General features: G+C 41.5%; 2 protein-coding genes across 9 annotated transcripts in view; one reads left to right on the top strand and one right to left on the bottom strand.

Moving 5' to 3' along the window:
• Positions 1–23357, bottom strand: part of LOC128689346 (ankyrin repeat domain-containing protein 1) — an 82736-nt gene that overhangs the window by 45472 nt on the left and 13907 nt on the right. For 6 of the 8 annotated variants that reach the window (XM_070086144.1, XM_070086142.1, XM_070086143.1 and 3 more), the window contains one exon: positions 16886–22853. The exons of the other annotated variants lie outside the window; for them this stretch is intronic. In XM_070086144.1, coding sequence (XP_069942245.1) covers positions 20445–21686 — 1242 coding nt within the window. In that variant the 5' untranslated portion in view covers positions 21687–22853 and the 3' untranslated portion in view covers positions 16886–20444. Of the gene's footprint in view, positions 1–16885; positions 22854–23357 lie in introns of those variants that run through there. 8 annotated transcript variants of the gene reach the window in all.
• LOC138852858 (nonsense-mediated mRNA decay factor SMG5-like) lies at positions 1145–14849 on the top strand. Its single transcript, XM_070086137.1, has 5 exons — positions 1145–1776; positions 3515–3686; positions 5101–5253; positions 6094–6177; positions 13221–14849. Exons 1-4 carry the CDS (start codon positions 1677–1679, stop codon positions 6113–6115), a joined length of 447 nt encoding a protein of 148 aa, XP_069942238.1. The 5' UTR covers positions 1145–1676; the 3' UTR covers positions 6116–6177; positions 13221–14849.

Genomic DNA, 23357 nt, shown 5'->3' with positions numbered 1-23357 from the left:
TAGTGTTGTGATGTATGTTGTGTTGTGATGTATGTTGTGTAGTGTAGTGTTGTGATGTATGTTGTGTAGTGTTGTGTTGTGATGTATGTTGTGTAGTGTAGTGTTGTGATGTATGTTGTGTAGTGTTGTGATGTGATTATTGTGTAGTGTTGTGTTCAGATGTATATTGTGTAGTGTTGTGTTGTGATGTATATTGTGTAGTGTTGTGTTGTGATGTATATTGTGTAGTGTTGTGATGTATATTGTGTAGTGTTGTGATGTATATTGTGTAGTGTTGTGATGTATATTGTGTAGTGTTGTGATGTATATTGTGTAGTGTTGTGATGTATATTGTGTAGTGTTGTGATGTATATTGTGTAGTGTTGTGATGTATATTGTGTAGTGTTGTGATGTATATTGTGTAGTGCTGAGTTGTGATGTATATTGTGTAGTGTTGTGATGTATATTGTGTCCTGTTTTGTTGTGGTGTATATTGTGTAGTGTTGTTTTGTAATGGATGTTGTGTAGTGTTGAGTTGCAATGTATATTGTGTAGTGTTGTGATGTATATTGTGTAGTGAAAGGAAGGTGGGGTAGGGGTTGGCCTAGGAAAGATTGGAGGGAGGGACAGAGTGAGTAAAGGTTTTGTATGCGAGGGACTTCCAGCAAGTGTGCGTGAGCATGTTGGATAGGAGCAGGTGGAGGCAAATGGTTTTTGGGACTTGATGTGCTGTTGGAGTGTGAGCAAAGTAATATTTATGAAGGGATTCAGAAACCGGTTAGCCAGACTTGAGTCCTGCAGGTGGGAAGTACAATGTCTGTGCTCTGAGGGGGGCATTGGTATGTTGCATTTTTTGTTTTTAACTGTAGTGTAGGCACACCTCTGGGAAGACAGTGATTTAGTGAATGATGAAAATTTTTCTAATTTTTTGGGTCACCCTGCCTTGGTGGGGAAACAGCCATTGTGTTAATAAAATAAAAAATGCTTGTACTGTATACAGTACTATCCTAACTAAACCTACTTTTGCATCATCCAGTTTTTCTCATTCCCCTCAAGGGATGATTCCTTGATGCCAGGAAAGGGGTCTTGATAAAAGGAATTAGTGCTATCCTGCCTTTCATTTTATTATTATTATAATCAAGGGGGAAGCACTAAACCTGGAGGATTATACAGCGCCTGGGGGGGATGTGGAAGGCATTCAGGCTTAATTCGGGGAACTGGAGCACAGATCCAATTACCTAAATCAAGAGCCCCTCACCAACATCAAGGAACCTTCCTTGAAGGGCCTTTCATTTTATTAATCCTGATTGTCTCCAAGTCCTGAGGAGCTATATCTCCCTTGGGTTTAGCATTTCCTCATAAATTATTTTTTTTTTACTTTTACGAAAGGGAACCCTAAGTCGAGAGGCATCATCTTTCCCAACTGAAGAATTATTATTATTATTATAATCAAAAAGAAGCGCAGTGGCTACAGCATGAAGTAGGTAACTTGGAAGAGCGAACTGCCCGCATTATTATTATAATCAAGGGGAAGCGCTAAACCCGGAGGATTATACAGCGCCTGGGGGGGTATGTGGAAGGCATTCAGGCTTAATTCGGGGAACTGGAGCACAGATCCAATTCCCTAAATCAAGAGCCCCTCACCAACATCAAGGAACCTTCCTTGAGGGGAAACTGCCCGCAGAGCTACCTTGGGCATGTATTTGGTTCCAGATGCAACTGTGCTTATCAACCACCTCCAGGCTATCAAGATGCTTCTGTCAAAGCCTACACATATAATAATCATCCCACAAGCAGGTATTTTTACCATATATTCTCAGTTTGGGGTATACTTTCAAAAAATCAACTTTGAAGATTTGACCATAAGTTGCATTTATTTTCTACAAGAACTTGAAGGAAGCTACCAGCATTTAAGTTGCTAATCTTTTTATTAAATTTTGATCAAATACCTTCTAGGTTTTTCATCATGAAATATTTTACTTCTATTAATATTTGACAAAGTATAAGATTTAATAATATTGCCAGTAGTAATAAGAGGCAGTGTGGTTTTGGGTCATGTATTGGGGTTCAACAGTAATTTGTGAAAGTTCTGTCCTGATTTATTTAATGAGGTGATTTTTTTTATTTTAAGGTTTATTTTTTATTCAGGTAGGATCCCCAAATCCACAGGGGATGCATTCCAAGGATCTGCCATGAATAGTAGCAAACCCTGTATATAAGTCCTATACATGCATGATAATTATTATAATAAAAAAGAAGCGCTAAGCCACAAGGGCTATACAGCGCTGCAGGGCAGGAAGGAAGTGAGGGCATCAGGTGGCAAAAGGGAGATGGATGAGTAATAGGTTACGGAGAACAGTGGGGCAGTGGGTGGTGAAAGGGTAAAGGGCAGCAAGAGACTGAGCTAGAAAGGGCTGAGGGGAGTGCAAAAGGTATCATCATCAGAGTTTGTGGAGTAAATCAGTCGTTGTCAAGAAGTCAATGAGAGAGTCAGGATTAAAGGAGGGTCCATCAGAAAGAAGGGAAGGTAAAGAGAGAGTAGTAGAGCGGAGACGACGACGGAGGTAAATTCTGCGTGCTCGTTGATAGAGAGGGCAGTCTAACAGAATGTGGCTAATCGATTCGGGAACTTGACACTGCTCACAGGGTGCCTCTCCATGAGATACCCATGAGTAAGATGAGTGTGGCCAATGCAAAGGCAGGAGAGAGTGGTCTCCCAACCTCAGCACTGATGACAAGAAGACGGCCAGTAACCTATGTTCGGTTTAATAGAATGAAGTTTGTTACCAAGCAGAGTTGACCAACGTTGTTGCCAACGGGTGTGAAGGTGGGTAGCTATTACAGCAAAATAGCCCAGAAATGGAACACCTCTATATGAAATTGGTAGGTCATGTACTGCTGACCGTGCAGCAGTGTCTGGCTGTTCATTGCCCTGTACGTCGACATGGCCAGGGACACATACATGATAAATTATGCACAATAAGAGGAAAATTGCCACTTATTCACTGATGGGAAGTATTTCACAGCTTCTCTTAGACTTTGAAGAACTGCCAGCTTCTCTACTTTTGTGTTTTGGCACCAATATTATGCAAAATTAAGAGGTATTTTTGGGCCACAGTAAACCGTGGATAACTGAGACTGCGGATACTAAATCAGTAAAAAAGTGCATCTGAAATGACAAGATCTTTTAGCACTTGGGAATTACCTTAATTTCTTGTAATTTTAGTTTTTTGTTTTACATAAGCTTCTTGAAGTGGGCTTCAGTGAATCTGCAATATTAGTGAATTTTTTTTACTAATACAGTTTGTAGTGGTAATAATTTCAGTGACTACAAGAGTTTGGAAGGAAGTTTGAAAAAATAGATAATACTAAAATATGATGTTTTCATCTGTAACAATGCTTTTCTCCATTTTTATGTGGGTTCATCTCTGTGAATTGAATGGGATGAATATTAGAACATACTGCTGCAGTGTGGTTAAATGAGTCTGATTGTAAAGCATGTTAATTTTATCTTTACTCAGAATATCCTTTTCAGCTATTGACTTGCTTGATCAACAAAAGCGGGAGAGCTTGGGTGCCCGTGATGCTATCCGCTGGCTGGAGATAAAGTTCCGTCATGGCTCACGCTTTATCAAAGCCCAATGCCCACATGAAAGAACTCGCTTGCCTCTTATTAAGTACCCCAAGCGGAAGGACAAGGAAGCTTGGTAAGGCTAATGCTACTATTGTGTGTTGGTACTCTTCAATATATTTTAAGGTCGACGGTTAAAAATCTGTGCAAAGCAATCCTGTTATACACAGTACAGTAGGGATATATTGGTATTAAGGAAAAGTTAATATGTGTAAAGAGTAATTTATAATTTATATATTCCATACATTTGCAGATGTTGCAAATGTATGGAACACGAGGTAGGTCATTGAAAGCGATGAAAAGTTTTTATGAGGATAGCGAGGCTCAGGTTAGAGTATGTAGGCAAGAAGGAGATTCCTAGTGAAAGTAATCCTTAGACAGGGATGTGTGATGTCACCATGGTTGTTCAGTATATTTATAGATGGAGTTGTAAGAGAAATGAATGCTTGGGTGTTGGCAAGAGGTGTGGGGTTAAAAGACAAAAATCTGAGGAGTCTGGAGGAAAAGAACTTTATCCACGAAAGCAAAGAGGGGAATGTATGAGATTAGTTATACCAATGCTCTTGTATGGGTGTGAGGCATGGGTGGTGAATGTTGCAAGGAGGAGGTTGGAGGCAGTGGAGATGTCATGTCTGAGGGCAATGTGTGGTGTGAATATAATGTAGAGAATCCATAGTTTGGAGATTAGGAGATGGTGTGCAATTACCAAAACTATTATCCAGAGGGCTGAGGAGGGGTTACCAAGATGGTTTGGACATGTAGAGAGGTTGGAATGAAATAGAATGACTTCGTGTGTATACATCGGTAGTGGAGGGAAAGCAGGGTAGGGGTTGGCCTAGGAAAGGTTAAAGGGAGGTGGTAAAGGAGGTTTTGTGTGCGAGAGGCTTGGACTTCCAGCAAGTGTGCATGAATGTGTTAGATAAGAGCAATTGAAGACAAATGGTTTTTAACACTTGACATGCTGTTGGAGTGTAAGCAAGGTAACATTTATGAAGGGATTCAGGAAAACAGGCAGGCTGAACTTGATTCCTGGAGATGGGAAGTACAGTTTCTGTACTCTGAAGGAAGGGTGTTAATGTTGCAGTTTTATAACTGTAGTGTAAGCATGCCTCTGGCAAGACAGTGATGGAGTTAGTGATGATGAAAGTTTTTCTTTTTCAGGCCACCCTGCCTTGGTGGGAAATGGCCAGTGTGTTAATAAAATAAATGTAAAATATTAATTTTCATACATGTTTAGCACTTTTTTTTTTATATAAAATGCCTTTCATGGGGTGTCTTGATGCTGGTGAAATGTTCTTGATTTCAGGAAATGGAGCTAGCATTCCTTTCTTTGGAATAAACCTGATTGCCTCTCATTTCTCAGTTGTTTGACCCATTCTCATTTAGCTCTTCCCCATGTATAATAAACACAATATACAAATGTTGGAATACAGTGTAATATGTACACACTTGTAAACTGGTAACTATCAATCTTTTTTTATTTATTGTAGGGAGTGGTATCAAATAGTGGAATGTTGCCATTATCTGAGTGCACAAGTGCAGCAGAATTCTATCACTGTCAAGACGGCAAGTGACTCTACTGACTGCAGAGAAACACCCACCCAGTTCCACTTTCATTCACTCTGGCCTCACCCAAGCTGCAGGTTAGTGGAGGAAATGGCAAAACCTCTTTGTTTACATTTTACTTAGGAGTGTGGGTTTGTTTTTCCATAATAGATTTTTCTCTTATGACATAATTTGATAGTCATGTTGGCAAGATGATTTCCCCATATCTTAAGAATATTTCTCAGTCTCTGAGTCAATTAATGTATGTCTAGTTACTATTAAGTACACGATACAGTAACTATCTTTCCAAGGTCATATTAAAGATTGTGCTGTAGGATTTCAGTAATTTTGATATCTACATATTCTGGTATTATGGCAGAAAATAAGTTGTAAAAGTGAAAAATTAATCTAATGGTTAAATAACAAAAAGGCACAATACTGTGACTGGAACAATACACAAATAACTGGCACATTGGAGAGAGGAACTTACGACGACGTTTCGGTCTCACTCGGACCATTTACAAAGTCACACTAACAGAAAGGAGAGGGTATAATTATAACCCTAATTTTTAAAGGGGTGAACTGGTAAGCCAGGAAAAGGCCTTAGTCAGATGACCAAAAGCTCCAATGGTGGGTCATTATATGATTAAGACCTGCATCAAGAAACACTTGTCCTGTTTCCTGATGAATCTTTCCTAACCTAACCTAATGAAAAAGTATCTTTTGAAATAAAATTTTGTAGGCTTGCCTACCTATGATCCGGATGCAAAAATTTTGAAAAAATTGGTTGGTAAGTTATAAAGATATAACTAAGTTTAAGAGTATTGCAGTATTGCATATTAAAAAGCCTTTCATCCTCAGAGAGGTGTCATGGTGCATCTTATTTATCTGATATAGAAACATTTGTGTGTTGACATTATAAATTATTACTTTTTTAGGCGCAGTATTGGAACACATTGAGGAGTTCATGCGTAAATGGCAAACATCTACCAAAGGGCATAGCTGAAGAGATAAGATACAAGGCAAGTGTAGCAATTTATTTTATTTATTTATTTATTTAGTGTATTTGCAAACAGTACATTGAGATTGTGTATATACAATAGTGGGTTGCAATGCGAAGAGAGCCTCTATTATGCCTAGGCATTATGGGCCAACTTAACATTATTGGCTTGCATTATACTTAATACTAAGGAGTAGTATATCATAGTTGTACAGTAGGAAAGTAATTATTTCATAGTTGTACAGTAGAATATTAATTATAAATGAATCAAAATTTGAATAATACAAAGATATATTTATATTCTAAAATGCTTTTGTTGAAAACAATGATTCAATTGTATTGTAACCTATATTATCCTTAATATAAATTTAATATTCCAGCCTTTCCCCTCCAAGGTAAGGTAACTTGAAAAAAAGGTAACACATCATTCATTCAGTAGCTTTCTTTCATTAAGTGTGCAGACATTACAGTTTATGCATGTAATTATTCTTCTTTCAACACACTGGCCGTATCCCACCGAGGCAGGGTGGTCCAAAAGAAAACTTAAGTTTTCCCCTTTAAATTTAGTAAAATATACAGGAGAACAGGCTACTAGCCCCTTGCTCCTGGCATTTTAGTCACCTCTTACGACATGCATGGCTTGTGGAGGAAGAATTTTGCTCCACTTCCCCGTAGAGATAAGCAGAAGTAAACAAGAACAAGAACTAGTAAGAAAATGAGAAGAAAACCCAGAAGTGTGTGTATATATGTAATATCACTCACGAAATCGTAATGACACGATTGCAAACAAACCATGCCAGTGGCTAATGCGACGGTCTGGAGTTTTGAGACTCTGATCGCGGGTTCTATCCCGCCCGTGGTATGGTTTGTGTAATATCACCATGGTTGTTTAATATATTTATGGATGGGGTTGTAAAAGAAGTAAATGCTAGGGTATTAGGGAGATGGATAGGATTAACCTGTAAACGGTCCAAACGTATATAGTACCACTACAAGAATTGAGAGAAAGATGTTTTTCAGTAGTGATAGGAGTAGTATTGATATGCGAAAGGAGAGAAAGATCATGAGCTTGGGTAGCATTCGGGACAGTGACGATGCGCGTACCGCTCTTGAGAGCATGAAATGAAATATCTCTACCAACATCATGGCGCAGGAGCGCTTTGCCAATACTATGGTCAGAAAGATAAGCAGAAGAAGGAGTCGGTCTTAAAGTAAAGAATTTAGTCCATTGTGTGGTCCGAAACTGAGCGTGGAGAGGGAGTGCAAAACGTGTCGGTCTTTTCCGAATAGAATGGGAAGTTAACGAAGTAACATCATCAGGAGATTGTCGTTGGGGTTTAGGAGTAGGACCGGAGCTGGTCCGACGTGAAGCGGGCTGGCAATTCGAAAATTGCCGTACCGTAGAGGGAGAGGCCGGAAGCATAGTTAAAGGAGAGCGGAGGTCAGACAAATCAAAGGAGTCAGTGGAGGCCCCAGTACCTGAAGCGGGTGAGGAAACAGCACCAGCAAGAGGTACAGGGGCATCAGGAGTGTCCGAAGAGTGGTCAAAAAACAAGGAAGGGTCAGAATGGGGTGTGGTATCAAGAAGGGGCCTGGGGGTAGTAGGTTCATGGACTGGGTTCTCCATGATTAGGTTACTTCTTTGCATTTTGTTTTTAAGAAAAAAAAAAGAAAGAAGAAAATAAAATAAAAATAAAAAAAAAAGAATAAAAAAAAGGGGGGAGCTGGGAGGAATAGTTCCCAGGAGGAATGATAGGGCCGGAAATCTCCCTCTGCGCCTAAGAGGACCTCAGCACCGCTAGTAGCGCAGATGCAGCATGGAACCCGTGCCATACCCTATCCTTCATGCCAGTAAACCAGCAATCTGGGATAGCAACCTCACATCTGCCGAGCTACTTTGGTGGACAAAAGAGAGGGCGGCCGGATATCCACCACAAAGCATACCTCCTTCGGCCACCACCCCCGGAATCCGAAAGGTGGCTTCCAGAGATACACCCATCGCCCGAAAGACACCCAAAGCCACACTCCGGGATACCGGAGAGGGATCGAGACATCCCCCAGGCGATCCAGATTCCATGGCAAACTACACCACTGCCAAGAACCTCAACGGAATGGGATGGACCCCGGTACCCTTTCCCCTACCTAGGAACTAGTGCTCCTGTGGGAAAAATCCCAAAGACCAAAAAGAGAAAGGGCAAAAGGGAGGGGTGGGGAGGAGGAGGAGGAGAGGAGGAGGAAAGGAAAAGGGGAGGATGGAGAGACTGGGATAGGGAAGGGGGGGGGGGTTGGGAGGTAACTAGGTTCGGTCTGAGGAAGGAAACCAACAGGTCTAATTCCTCAGACCAAGAGCCTCTTCACCACAAGGAGCCTCCCTTGAAGAGGAGGAGTGAATGGAAATGAATGGTTTTTGGGACCTGACGAGCTATTGGAGTGTGAGCAGGGTAATATTTAGTGAAGGGATTCAGGAAAACTGGTTATTTTATATAGCCGGACTTGAGTACTGGAAATGGGAAGTACAATGCCTGCACTTTAAAAAGGGGGTTTGGGATATTGGCAGTTTGGAGGGATATGTTATATATCTTTATATATGCTTCTAAACTGTTGTATCTGGGTGCCTCTGCAAAAATGGTGATTATGTATGAAGTGAAAGTGTTGAATGATGATGAAAGTATTTTCTTTTTGGGGATTTTCTTTCTTATTTGGGTCACCCTGCCTTGGTGGGAGACGGCCAGCTTGTTGAAAAAAAAAAGTACATGTTTAATGTGACCTAAGTGTAAGTAGAAGTAACAAGACGTATCTGAAATCTTGCTTGTTTATGGGACAGGAAAAAGACACAAGCATGTAGTTTGCCACAAAAAAAAATTTCTTCGGAAAATATACTATTTTTTTTTCCCCACTAAGAATTTGTTATAAAGAAATTTTTTCATTTCATTGTGGCCATCAGAATTCTTGTATTTTCCTCCAGTTTGTTGAGACCTTGCTTGTGTTTAAAACTAATAGGAATGTGATATATTTTTTTTATGCCAGAATCCCATTTTTTAGAATTCCCAGATCGTCTAATGTGAAATGTGTAAATAGTTTTTTTTTTCACATTGATTAAAATTTATTGTATAATGTGAACTATTGGGATCAAGGGGCTAGTAACCCCTTCTCCTGTATACATTACTAAATTTAAAAAGAGAAACTTTCATTTTTTTTTAGATCACCCTGCCTCAGTGGGATATGGCTGGTTTGATGAAAAAAAAAAAATGAACTATACAGCTGCTGCACTAATAAAATTTTTGCTTTTATTAAACATTGTGTTATGGAACTGCTGCACTGTATTATAATATACAGTGGACCCTCGAGTTTCGGCAGCATCAACTCGTGAAATTTGGCAAGTTTTTTTTGGCAAAATTTGGCCTTGAGTTTCGTGATTAGACTAGTGATTCGGCGACCGTCCGGTACCCGTCCACCCATCGCCACACACACAAAGCCAGTCTCCCACGCCATTCACGCTCAGTGTGCCATTGTTTACCAACACGTGACCATCACCCCGCAGGTTCATACATTTCATAATAATCCATTGTTTTTTGTGCTTGCAACTGCTAAATAAGTCATCATGGACCCAAGGAAAGCTAGTGCAAGCCCTTTGGTAAATAAAGTGAGGAACGCGATCCAGAGGGATTTTGAAGGGTTTGAGGCAGACCCTGTCCCTGCCGACCCTCTGCCTGTTGTGGAAGGTGTTGTGGCATTGGGCAAGTCCATGGGGTTGGAGGTGAGTGACCGGGATGTGGAAGAGTTGGTGGAGGACCACAGGGAAGAGCTAACCACTGACGAACTGCAAGAGCTTCAACTGGAACAGCATCAGACCACAGCCAAGGATCTTGCTTCAGAGGAGGAGGAAAAGAGAGTGAAGGAGGTTCCTTCTTCAGTGATTAAAGACATGTGTGGAATGTGGAATGAGTTGCAAAGTTTTGTTTAAAAGTATCACCCTGACCAAGCTGAAACAAGCCATATCTGCAACATGTACAATGACAGTGCTGTGTCCCACTTCAGGGAAATCTTAAAGAAACACCAGAAAAAGACCTCTCTGGACAGATATTTTGTGTGACAGGGGTCCAGTGACTCAAATTGTGCCCAGTGGCATTAAAAGAAGAAGGAAAGTAACCCCAGATAAGGACTTCATACCTGAAGGAGATTCTCTTTCCAAACAATAGTGTACACCTTCCTATCCCCTCCTCCCGTCTTCCATCCACGCAGAAGTCTTCAGTAAAGGTAAGTGTAAATGTTATTATTTTTTTAAATGCATTTACTTGATTTCTGATTGTTTTCATTATGTAAATCTATTTAATTTGAAAAAAAAAAAAAATTATTTTAATATTTTTGGGTGTCTGGAACGGATTAATTTTATTTCCATTATTTCTTATGGGGAAAATGGTTTCGAGTTTCGTGAATTTCGACCTTCTGCAGGCTCTCTGGAACAGATTAATCACGAAATTCGGGGGTCCACTGTATTTCAAGCTGTAATATAACAATTTTTTTTAATTTATAATCTTTTCAATTGTATTTCTAAAGCAGTTTGAGCTAAAAATAAAAATACTAAATTACATATTCTGAGCTATAAAATTGCTGTATTATTATTAAATTTGATAAGCAATGAAATATGATTTTATTATTATTTTCCTCAAACCAATTTAACAAATAATTCACTGTTAACACATTGATGATTTCTTCAAGCACCTAATACAGTGAAACCTTGATTGAACAGACTAATAAGTCTGTTAATACTGAATGTTAAATCCAAATAAAGATTTTTTTTTTTTTTTCAACAAGTCGGCCGTCTCCCACCGAGGCAGGGTGACCCAAAAAAGAAAGAAAATCCCCAAAAAGAAAATACTTTCATCATCATTCAACACTTTCACCACACTCGCACATTATCACTGTTTTTGCAGAGGTGCTCAGAATACAACAGTCTAGAAGCATACACATATAAAGATACACAACATATCCCTCCAAACTGCCAATATCCCAAACCCCTCCTTTAAAGTGCAGGCATTGTACTTCCCATTTCCAGGACTCAAGTCCGACTATATGAAAATAACCGGTTTCCCTGAATCCCTTCACTAAATATTACCCTGCTCACACTCCAACAGATCGTCAGGTCCCAAGTACCATTCGTCTCCATTCACTCCTATCTAACACGCTCACGCACGCTTGCTGGAAGTCCAAGCCCCTTGCCCACAAAACCTCCTTTACCCCCTCTCTCCAACCCTTTCGAGGACGACCCCTACCCCGCCTTCCTTCCCCTATAGATTTATATGCTTTCCATGTCATTCTACTTTGATCCATTCTCTCTAAATGACCAAACCACCTCAATAACCCCTCTTCTGCCCTCTGACTAATACTTTTATTAACTCCACACCTTCTCCTAATTTCCACACTCCGAATTTTCTGCATAATATTTACACCACACATTGCCCTTAAACAGGACATCTCCACTGCCTCCAACCGTCTCCTCGCTGCTGCATTTACCACCCAAGCTTCACACCCATATAAGAGTGTTGGTACTACTATACTTTCATACATTCCCTTCTTTGCCTCCATAGATAACGTTTTTTGACTCCACATATACCTCAACGCACCACTCACCTTTTTTCCCTCATCAATTCTATGATTAACCTCATCCTTCATAAATCCATCCGCCGACACGTCAACTCCCAAGTATCTGAAAACATTCACTTCTTCCATACTCCTCCTCCCCAATTTGATATCCAATTTTTCTTTATCTAAATCATTTGACACCCTCATCACCTTACTCTTTTCTATGTTCACTTTCAACTTTCTACCTTTACACACATTCCCAAACTCATCCACTAACCTTTGCAATTTTTCTTTAGAATCTCCCATAAGCACAGTATCATCAGCAAAAAGTAACTGTGTCAATTCCCATTTTGAATTTGATTCCCCAAAATTTAATCCCACCCCTCTCCCGAACACCCTAGCATTTACTTCCTTTACAACCCCATTTATAAATATATTAAACAACCATGGTGACATTACACATCCCTGTCTAAGACCTACTTTTACCGGGAAGTAGTCTCCCTCTCTTCTACACACCCTAACCTGAGCCTCACTATCCTCATAAAAACTCTTTACAGCATTTAATAACTTACCACCTATTCCATATACTTGCAACATCTGCCACATTGCTCCTCTATCCACTCTATCATATGCCTTTTCTAAATCCATAAATGCAATAAAAACTTCCCTACCTTTATCTAAATACTGTTCACATATATGCTTCAATGTAAACACTTGATCTACACATCCCCTACCCACTCTGAAACCTCCTTGCTCATCCGCAATCCTACATTCTGTCTTACCTCTAATTCTTTCAATTATAACCCTACCGTACACTTTTCCTGGTATACTCAGTAAGCTTATTCCTCTATAATTTTTACAGTCTCTTTTGTCCCCTTTCCCTTTATATAAAGGGACTATACATGCTCTCCGCCAATCCCTAGGTTTTACAATAATTGGAATGATAACGGATAATTCTGGAAATTACTAATTTTGTCCATTGTTTCTGAAAATAATTACCAAGAATATAGTAATAATAATGGACAGTTCTGCAAACTGTTGTATCTGTGCACTTCTGGCAAGACAGTGATAGTATGGATGATGATGATGAGGGATTTTTTTTTTTGGGTAACTCTGCCCTGGCAGGAGATGGCCAGCCTGTTAAAAAAAAAAAAAAAAATCTGGAGGCAAAGGGCTTTGTTTCTGAAATACATTTACCCGGCAAGTAGTAAAAATGACAATCAGTTCTGCAAATGATGGACCTTATCCAGATATCTGGATTTTATCCATTCTCTGGATTTTTGTATGGTAAATCTGCTAAACTGAGGTTTTACTTGTAACAATTTCAGGTGCCCCTCCTAGAGCATTCTTCTCATTATTGACATTGTCATACTAGTTATAAGGTTTTGTATTTCTTCCATACTCACATCACTGTCATTACAATCCTTTATTTATAATTGTACAGAAATGCAGGCCTTACATTACTTTACTAAATTTTTGTAGGTTTGCTCCTGACCGGTCATCACTCATCGTCCCTACCAGCTGTGCATCGAAAGGGCTCTTCCTCCCTCTAATTGGCCTTGTGTGCACATTATTGGCCTTGTGTGCCCACCTTCGGTCTTGTGGCCATTCCTGTATACATACATGTGCACTGATGATAACCAACAGTGCAAAAGAGCCGGGTTCACATGTATGAAGGAGTGATCACATAAAATGATATGCATGCACTCGGGTGTCCTTTGTGCATTTTTCAACTCCAGGTTGTCCCATTGCATATCTGTGTGTGTGTGGAAGCTTCTGATTGGCTGTGGGGAAATTGAGTTCAGAAACCATCATGTTTGGAATGCTGTCCTTGATTATTCATAAGATATTTAATAATTCAAGTGTACTGTGCTCTTAATAAAGTAGCACACAGCTCAAATTTTGTTTGTGACAACCCATTTCAAGTATACCTTGCAGAATACGTTTTGGACGTCCAACAGTGCATGTTAAATCCGTTTGATTTCTCATGAAAATTCTGCAGTACCTGACCCTAAATCCTAACTTATCTGAAATATCTTGCAATTACCATTTAGAATTTTTTTCATTTCAACCTGAATTGGTCTTTTTATTATACACCTACCATCCGACTTACGACCTGCTCGACTTACGACCACTCTACTTACGACCGTGTTTTTTATGCCAAATTTCTGGGAAATAAACAACTATTTGTGTTGTACACAGTGTTTATTCTAAACCTTACAGTATAAAATACAGTACTAAGAACATAAAAAGTAAAGTAAAACATGAAATACCAAAATAAAACAATAAAATAAAGTCATTACAAAAATGTTTTGTTGATATTCAGTAGTAAAGTTCGACTTACGACCATTTCAACTTACGACCGGTTTCTCGGAACCGAACTCAGTCGTAAGTCGGACGGTAGGTGTATTTTGTTTTCTTGTTTTATAGATTGGCATGGTCAGAAATACACAGTACACTGTCATCTCATAAAATTACTTTTAAGCAGTGCGTGATCAGTTGTAATTTGTTTGTTCTGTAGGGGTGAAAATCATATGCAATTATGTATTTGAAAATGTGAGATGTTTGTAAAGCTAATGTTTACTTAAATTTAATTTTTTTTCTATATATTTAGTTATGCAATTGTAAAATTCTTATGTCATTGGTGTGTTCACCATTAATTTGCACACTGGAATATTTGGTGTGTAACACTGAAAATTGGGACATTGTAATATTTATCACGGTAAAAGTTGGAACATATTAAACTCAACCTTTGTGTTAATTTATAATGTGCCAAATTTTCAAGTTTTGACTTGCTCATTTTAATTGTTTTTAGTACATTTTCCCTGTAATTGCTCACAACAATTTTAATTTATTAATACTAGATGTTTTGATGAAAACTATTACATAATTTTTTTCTAGTATGAGTAATCATGTAAAGGAAAGTTTAACAGTTGCAGTGAGAAAATGTAGTCTGTGGTGCTGACAAAACATTAGACATAACAATTAGGTTGTTCTTTATGGTGTTGCATCATGACTTTTTTTGAAGTTACTTTTGTTTCTTATTTACTATCTCAATTATGTAATTTGTCCTTTTTTAATTTGTTGGATTAATAAATAAAAGTGGACTCATGTGTGTACTTATTTACCAAGGTGATGAGCAGTTTGGACTTCCAGTAAACATGCGTGAGCATGTTAGGAGCAAGTGGAGACACATGGCTTTTGACTCGACGTGCTGTTGGAGTGTGAGCAAAATAACATTTATGAAGGGATTCAGGGAAACTGGTTAGATGGACTTTAGTCTTGGAGGTGGGAGGTACACTTCCTGTGCTCTGAAGGAGGGGGCACTGATATGTTGTGGTTTAACTGTAGTGTAAGCATGTCTCTGCCAAGACAGTAATGAAGTTTCTTTTTTTTTTTCTAGTCCCCCTGCCTCAGTTGGAAATGGCCGATGTATTAATAAAAAAATATTTTAGCTTGCTTTTCTATTGGTAATGTTATGCAGAAGCAAATGTCCCATCCTTGAATGATTGTCGCAGTGCTCACTGCCTCTATTTTGTCTGCTCTCATGACCTTTGCGATCCTTCTACATAAAAGATAGTAACGAATGTTAGCAGAAGTCCATCATTTGTTCACTGCCTATGTACTCCATCCCTTTTCTCTTCGTCTTTAATTGCTCTCATCTTTTCAGTTGCTCCGTTTATATATTCATCTAGCATCTAACTTTTCACTTCCCCATTGGGAAGTTCCAACAGTCAAGTGTCTGTTCTTCCCCACTGCTGTGTACAAAAGCCCAAATCCCTACAGTCTGATCTTCACTATTTTTTGTACTGGACTGATGAAGCCACTGTGGCAAAATGTTTCCTCAGTAATGATACCCAAGTGTTGCAAGTCTAATTTATCACCATCATTAATGTACATAATTGAGAGACAATGCTGTTGAAAGGCTCTTGATTCAAGTACAGTGCTGTGTAACCCTTGTGGGTTTAACACTTAACTTTGATTATAATAATCTTTATTTAAATTATTATTATAATCAAAAAGAAGCACTAAGCCACAAGGGCTATACAGCGCTGCAGGGTAGGGAAGGAAGCGAGGGTATCGGACGGCAGGAGGGGGGAGGGATGATCAGTAGGTTACAGAAAACAGCGGGGCAGGGGATAGTGCGGGGGTAGAGGGTAGCAAGAGATTGAGGTAGAAAGGGCTGAAGGTATCAGAGTTTGTGAAGTCAGTCATTTGTCAAAAAGTCAATGAGAGAGTCCGGATGAAAGGTGGGTCCATCAGCGAGAAGGGAAGGTAAAGAGAGAGCAGCGGAGCGAAGACGACGACGGAGGTAAATTCTGCGTGCTCGTTGATAAAGTGGGCAGTCCAACAGAATGTGGCTGACTGATAATGAAACCTGACAATTCTCACAGAGAGGAGCAGGACGCCTCTCCATGAGATATCCACGAGTAAGACGAGTATGGCCAATGCGAAGACGGGAGAGAGTAGTCTCCCAACCTCGACACTGGTGACAAGAAGACGGCCAGTAACCTATACTCGGTTTAATAGATTGAAGTTTGTTACCGAGCATAGTAGACCAACGTTGTTGCCAACGGGTGTGAAGGTGGGTAGCTATTGCAGCAAAATAGTCCGTAAATGGGATACCTCTATATGAAACTGGTAGGTCATATACTGCTGACCGCACAGCAGTGTCTGCCTGTTCACTGCCCTGTACGTCAACATGACCAGGGACCCAGCAAAAAACAATCTTTATGCTTGGTAAAGATGCGGCGTAGCCAAAGTTGGATACGGAGGACTAAGGGGTGAGGTGTATCAAGTATAGCGGCACTAAGGGAGTAGACCAAAATGATTAGGATACGGATAAGGACTAAGCAGGGTAGTAGGTGTAAACACTGCTGCGAATCCTATTTCTCTGTATAGCTTGTAAAGCACCAATGAAGATCCCCAGTAGACTAAGGGAGTCTGAGACAACCACAAATGATGACACAGGCATAGATGCAATACGGATAAGTGCTGCAAGACTGGCATACAATTCAGCAGTAGAAATACTAGCCGAAGATAGTAAATGCCTTCGTACGACACTGTCCGGAAACACTGCTGCGAATCCTACGCCGTCAGAAGACTTAGAGCCATCTGTGTACACTGCAATGGCATGAGAATGAGAGTGGAAGCGGTCAAGAAAAAGAGAGCGGGAAGCGACCGTAGACAGTTGGGCTTTCGAGCAAGGGAGAGGGAAAGAACAGACTCGAACAGCTGGAACTTCCCAGAGGGGTAGGGAAAAGTGAGATGCTACATGAACATAGAAAGGTGGTAATTGAAGAGAAGATAAGAGCGAATGTAGGCGAAGAGAGAAGGGACAGAGTAAACAGGGGCGGCGAACAAATAAAGAATGTCTACTAATATCAGTGACCATTCTATATATGGAAGGATTGCGGAGATCATGAGAGCGTACATAGTAGCAAAGGCAATGAGCATCATGGCGATCGGATAAGGATGGAACGTTCGCTTCTGCATAGAGGCTCTCAACAGGGTAAGAGCGAAAAGCACCAAGGCATAAACGTAATCCTTGGTGATGAATGGGGTTAAGGCTAGAGAGAGTAGCAGGAGATGCCGCTGAATAGATCTGGTCACCATAATCAAGTTTCGATAAAATGAGGGTGGAATGTAGGCGAAGAAGGGTTTGACAATCAGCTCCCCATGAAAGATGAGCAAGGGTTTTAAGAAGGTTCAGCGTGCTGTGACAAGTTGCCTTCAGAGAGGTAATGTGAGGTTTCCAGGATAACCTACAGTCAAAGAGGAGGCCCAGAAACTTGACTGTATCACGTTCAGGGATACGGGAGCCATAGAGGTACAAAGGATGATCGGAGATGACAGAGCGTCTAGTGAAAGTAATTTGGTAGGTTTTAGTGCTGGAAAATTTAAACCCATGTGTGGTGGCCCAATTGGAAACACGGTCGACCGCATGCTGGAGAGAAACTGTAATGAGGTGACAGTCAGCGCCTGCACAGGCAATAGCTAAGTCATCAACATAGAGTGATGACCAAATATTTGATGGAAGACTAGAGGCCAAATCATTAGTAGCAAGAAGAAAAAGTGTTGTGATCAAAACACATCCCTGGGGGACACCTTCAGCTTGGATAAAGTCCGGGGAGAACACATTATTAACCCGAACACGGAAATGTCTATCAGTTAAAAAGTTCTTAAGGAAGGATGGTAGATTGCCTCGGAGTGGGCTTGGGCCAAAATATTATACCTCCAAGTTGTGTCATATGCCTTCTCAAGGTCAAAAAATACGGCAATAACTGAGTGGTTACTCGCAAAGGCATTACGAGCATACGTATCCAAGCATAGTAAGGGGTCTGTGGTAGAACGTCCCTTACGAAAGCCATATTGATGAGTGGAGATACTGTTGTGCGTCTCTAAATACCACACTAAACGTCTATTTACCAGGCATTCCATCACTTTGCAAACTGCACTGGTAAGAGCAATGGGACGATAGTGGGAGGCTTCATGTCCCATAGTGCCTGGTTTGCGGAAAGGGGGAACAATGGCAGATTTCCACAGCTGTGGAAGAACTCCTTGTGACCAAATAAGATTGAAAAGGCATAATAGGACTGCAAGGGCTGACTGATGTAAATGTTGTAGCATACGAATATGAATGTCGTCAGGCCCAGCTGCCAATGATCGGCAAGCTGAGAGTGTTGCCTCCAGTTCTTGAAGTGTAAAAGGCACATTATACTGTTCTTCTCTGAGAGAAGAAAAGTCCAAGGGTGATAACTCTCTGGCAGACTTTGAGGAAAGAAATGAGGGGCATAGATGGAGCCCCTGAGAAATACAGACCAGATGATTGCCAATTTCATTGGCAACATCTAGTGGGTTTGCTATATCAACACCGGTAACCCGCAGAACAGGAGCCGGGTCAGGAGAATATTTACCACTCAGTTTTCGTACTTTTTTCCAGACTGCATTCATAGAGGAAGCAGAGGTGATGGTGGAGACAATCTCGCCAGCAAGTGCGTTTAGCGTCACGGATGACATGGCGAGTGATCGCACGCTTCTGCTTAAAATCAAGAAGTCTCTCCGTGGTTCTATTGTACCTGTACCTGCCCCATGCAGCGCGTTTCAAACGTACTGCACGAGCACAAGCATGAGACCACCAAGGCATGCATTTCTGAGAATGCCTGCCCGAAGTTTGGGGTATAGAATGAGAAGCTGCGGTTAAAACGGAGGACGAGAAGAGGTGTAAAAGCTCATCAATGGAGGACGAATAAGGAACCTCATGAAAAACAGTTAGTTGTGAGTAAAGGTTCAAATTTGCCTATCAAATTGCTAGCGTGGGATATGAAGAGGTGGTGAATATGAAGGGGAAGTAAGAATGATTGGGAAATGATCGCTGTCATGTAAATCCGGGAGAACAGACCAGGTTAAGTCTAATGCGGCGGAGGAAGAGCAGACTCAGAGATCGATGCAAGAGAGAGTGTGAGTCCGAGGATCAAAATGGGTGTGAGTACCTGTATTTAAAACATGGAGGGGGTGGGTAGCAAGAAAAGCCTCTAACTGAATGCCATGGGAATCACAGTGAGACACCCCCAGAGGAAATGATGGGCATTAAAATCGCCAAGTAACAGAAGCGGTGGCGGTAATGACGAAACAAGAAAGGCAATATCCGGAATAGATAATGCCCGAGAAGGAGAGAGATATAAAGAACAGAGCGTATACCACCTATGCAAGTGGATACGGGCTGCTGTGTAATGCAGCGAAGTACGAACAAATAGCTGATGGTACGGAATATCAGTGCATAGAAGAAGGGCACTTTCATTAAAGGTCCCATCAGGAAAAGGATCTGAAGAATACAATAAATTATAGCCTGAGATGGGATAGATAACAGCAGAGTGTAATTTTGGTTCCTGTAATCAAACACCAACAGGGGAAAACTGGGAGTAACATCTGAAGCTCACCCCTATTACCCCTGAGGCTGCGTATATTCCACTGTAAATAGGCCATGATTGGCAATGATAAAGATACCTGAAATCCGCAGGTAAGGGTTCCTACGGACTAGAGGGGTTAGAAAAGTCCACATGCGGAGGCAACGGAAAACGTTCAAGCAGCGAAGGCACGGTGCGCTGTGAAGAAAGGAGTTGCGCAGATGGAGGAAAGGAGAGAGAAGGAACAGAGGGTGGATCAGTGTACATTGATGGTTTGGTCTCTGCAATATATTCAGAGATTGCTTCAAGTGTTTCGGAATTCAGAGACGTCGTATGGGAGACAATATTGGAGATGGTAGGGGGAGGATGAGTAAAGATTGGAACTGTAATGGACTGTACCAAGGTAGGGGGGGGCGAAAGGGTGGAGGGAACTGGAGAATAAGCATGGAAGGGGACAGAAGAGGCAGAAACCTGGGAGGTGGCAGAAGAGGAAGAAACTTGGGAGGGAACAGGGGAGGAAGGTACAGTACGAGGAGGAGGGTGAACCTCTACACTTGTAACAGAGCCAGTGAGAGGGGAAGAACCCGATACAGAGACAGGGAAGGTAAAATGAGGAGGTGGAAGAAGGGAAGGAGGGGTTAAAGGACCTTTTTTTGACTTCTGAGAAGTAGAGGGACGATTGGGAGGAGGTGTCATACGAGATCTCGTCGATACTGAGGCTTGTGAGGGAGAACATGAAGAAGCGAGAACAGACTGAGGCGTTGAAGTAGGGATGTCTGAGCCTAGGACAGCAAAAGAATTAGATACAGGAGTGACTATGGGAGAGGTAACCACAGAGGAGGCTGCAGATGGGACCCCAGAAGTGGGGGGACGTTTTGAAACACGGGAATAAGAAACACAAGGTAGTCTCCCTTGGAGGCGGAGATGCCATGGCATAAGGGAGACCTTCTGCCTCTTTGAGGTAACGGATTTCCCGCTCCTTTAAGTAGACTTGGCAACAGCAAGAGTACGAAGGGTGAGCTTCATGACAATTAAGGCAAGAGGGAGGTCGATTGCAAGATGTATTAGAATGGTCATCGGCACCACAGACTGGGCATTTGGCTATGGATCTGCAATATTTCGCTGGATGGCCAAATCGCCAGCAATTTCTACACAGTTGCGGTGTAGGGATCACCTTTCGAACTTGTAACTGATGTCCTGCTACATAAACTGAGGATGGGAGTTCACGACTTTCAAAAGTTAAACGAGCCACATTGTTAGGGTATCGTCTCCGCCCGCGGGCAGGAAGAACATAAGTGTCTACCTTGAGGATTGGGAGATCTTGGAGTTCCAGCTGTTCAAGAATGTCATTGCCACATGTCTGGAAATTTTGTTGAACTATGGTATGGGGCAGAATGACGGTACCACTACAAGAATTGAGGGAATGATATTTTTCAATAGTGACAGGAACAGTATCGATATGGGAAAGTAGAGAAAGATCATGAGCTTGGGTAGCATTCTGTACAGTGATGATGCGTGTACCGCTCTTAAGAGCATGAAAAGAACTATCTTTACCAACATGGCATAGGAGTGTCTTGCCAATACTGTGGTCGGAAAGATAGGCAGTAGAGGAAGTCGGTCGTAAAGTGAAGAATTTAGTCCATTGTGCCTTCTGAAACTGAGCGTGGAAAGGGAGTGCAGGACGTGTCGATCTTTTCTGAAAAGAATGAGAAGGTGGAGAAGTATCATCAGCAGGTAATTGTCGTTGGCGTTTAGGCATGGGACCAGAGTTGGCCCGACGTGGAATGGGCCAGCGATTCGAAAATTGGCGCACCGTAGAGGGAGAGGCCGGAAGCAAAGTCAAAGGAGACTGGAGGTCAGATAAATCGAAGGAGTCAGTCGAGACCTCAGTACCTGAAGCGGGTGAGGAAACAGCACCAGCAAGAGGTACAGAGGCATGAGGAGTGTCCGAAGAGTGGTCCAAAGACGAGGCGGGGTCAAAACGGGGTGCGGTATCAAGAAGGGGCCTGGGGGTAGCAGGTTCATGGACTAGGGCTGCCATGGTTAGGTTACTTCTTTCTTTTTGTTTTTAAGGAAAAAAAAGAAAGAAAAGAAAATAAAAATAAAAAAAGAATAAAAAAAGGGGAGACCGGGGAGGGATAGTTCCTAGGAGGAATGAAAGGGCCAGAAATCTTTCTCCGCACCCAAGAGGACCTCAGCACCGCTAGTAGCGTAGATGCAGCATGGAACCTGTGCCATACCCTACCCATCATGCCAGTAAACCAGCAATCCGGGATAGCAACCTCACATCTGCCGAGCTACCTCGGTGGACAAAAGAGAGGGCGGCCGGATATCCGCCACAAAGCATACCTCCTTCGGCCACCACCCCCGGAATCCGAAAGGTGGCTTCCAGAGATACACCCATCGCCCGAGAGACACCCAAAGCCACCCTCCAGGATACCGGAGAGGGATCGGGACATCCCCAGGCAATCCAGATTCCACGGCAAACTACGCCACTGCCAAGAACCTCAATGGAATGGGATGGACCCCAGTACCCTTTCCCCTACCTAGGAACTAGCGTGCCTGTGGGAAAAAATCCCAAAGGCCAAAAAGGAAGGGCAAAAGGGAGGGGTGGGGAGGAGGAGGAGGAGGAAAGGAAAAAGGGAAGGATGGGATAGGGAAGGGGGATTGGGGCGTAATTAGGTTTGGTCTGAGGAAGGAGACCGACAGGTCTAATTCCTCAGACCAAGAGCCTCTTCACCACAACAAGGAGCCCCCCTTGAAGAGGTTTATTTAAAGAACCCCTCAAGTGAGGCTCTTGACTAGGGAATTGGATCTGTGCTCCAGTTAACTGAATTGTCTGAATACCTTCCACATCCTCCCCCACAAAGGCGCTGTATAAATCCCCGTGGGTTTAGCATTCCCCCATAATAATTGATTCAAAGAAGTATATCTACCCTCTCTTTCCTAGGAAAGTGTGATTACCATACATTCTCAAAGGTGCTGTATGACCTCTGTGGGTTTAGCACTTCCCCATCAAAAAAAAAAAAAAAGTTACTGTAAACAGATTGTGTGAAGACTGCCATTCTTGATATGCTTTATGAAGAAAGGCCCGTATAGCAAAAATAGAATTTTTTATCACTCATTTTTTCCATATTTTGTATATAAATCTTGTGTTCCCTGGGATGGAGGTTGTGTCACTTTAGTTGAAACTAGATGTGGAAAACTTCTGTTGAGATAAATGGTAGAATAGGCATTAGGTGAAATACATGGATAACTGATCAATAAGCAACATAATTATATATTATAGTACTGCTTTGTATGACCCTTGTGGGTTTAGCACTTAGTTATGATTATAATAATGCACTACTGCTTATATTGCTATCATTATTATTAGAGAAAAAAAGAGAACAAGATATCGACCTAATTTTTTTGACCAAATTCATCATTTACTTCCAAAGTACCTGGGTGATCCACCATTCATTTGATACCTGTCTTACCAGGAGTATTCGGAAATTTCATTTCAAATAACCCTCTGAAATGCAACCCATCAATAGAGGGTCCTTGACCCTGATGAAAGGCTCTTGATCCAAGGAATTGGAATTGACCTATCCTTCCTCACAGGGCCTCAGAGAAATTTTGCAAGGCGGAATAAAGATGCTTTGGGGCCCCTGGGGGCAGGCTGAGGCCCTCAATCTAAGTACTGGCTGAACACCCCCCCCTCCCTCACATA

Source organism: Cherax quadricarinatus, chromosome 18 (genome assembly GCF_038502225.1).
Source record: "Cherax quadricarinatus isolate ZL_2023a chromosome 18, ASM3850222v1, whole genome shotgun sequence".
Lineage (NCBI taxonomy): Eukaryota > Metazoa > Arthropoda > Malacostraca > Decapoda > Parastacidae > Cherax > Cherax quadricarinatus.
The sequence above is the reverse complement of the archived record's forward strand: the minus strand, read 5'-3'. Positions and strand labels throughout refer to the sequence as shown.

Excerpts from the sequence above, each read along its gene's own strand:
- LOC138852858 (XM_070086137.1), top strand. The coding sequence starts at position 1,677 with ATGTATTTGGTTCCAGATGCAACTGTGCTTATCAACCACCTCCAGGCT. Across the intron at positions 3,687-5,100 it reads CGGAAGGACAAGGAAGCTTG|GGAGTGGTATCAAATAGTGG; the intron begins GTAAGGCTAATG and ends TATTTATTGTAG. Across the intron at positions 5,254-6,093 it reads TGGCCTCACCCAAGCTGCAG|GCGCAGTATTGGAACACATT; the intron begins GTTAGTGGAGGA and ends TTACTTTTTTAG.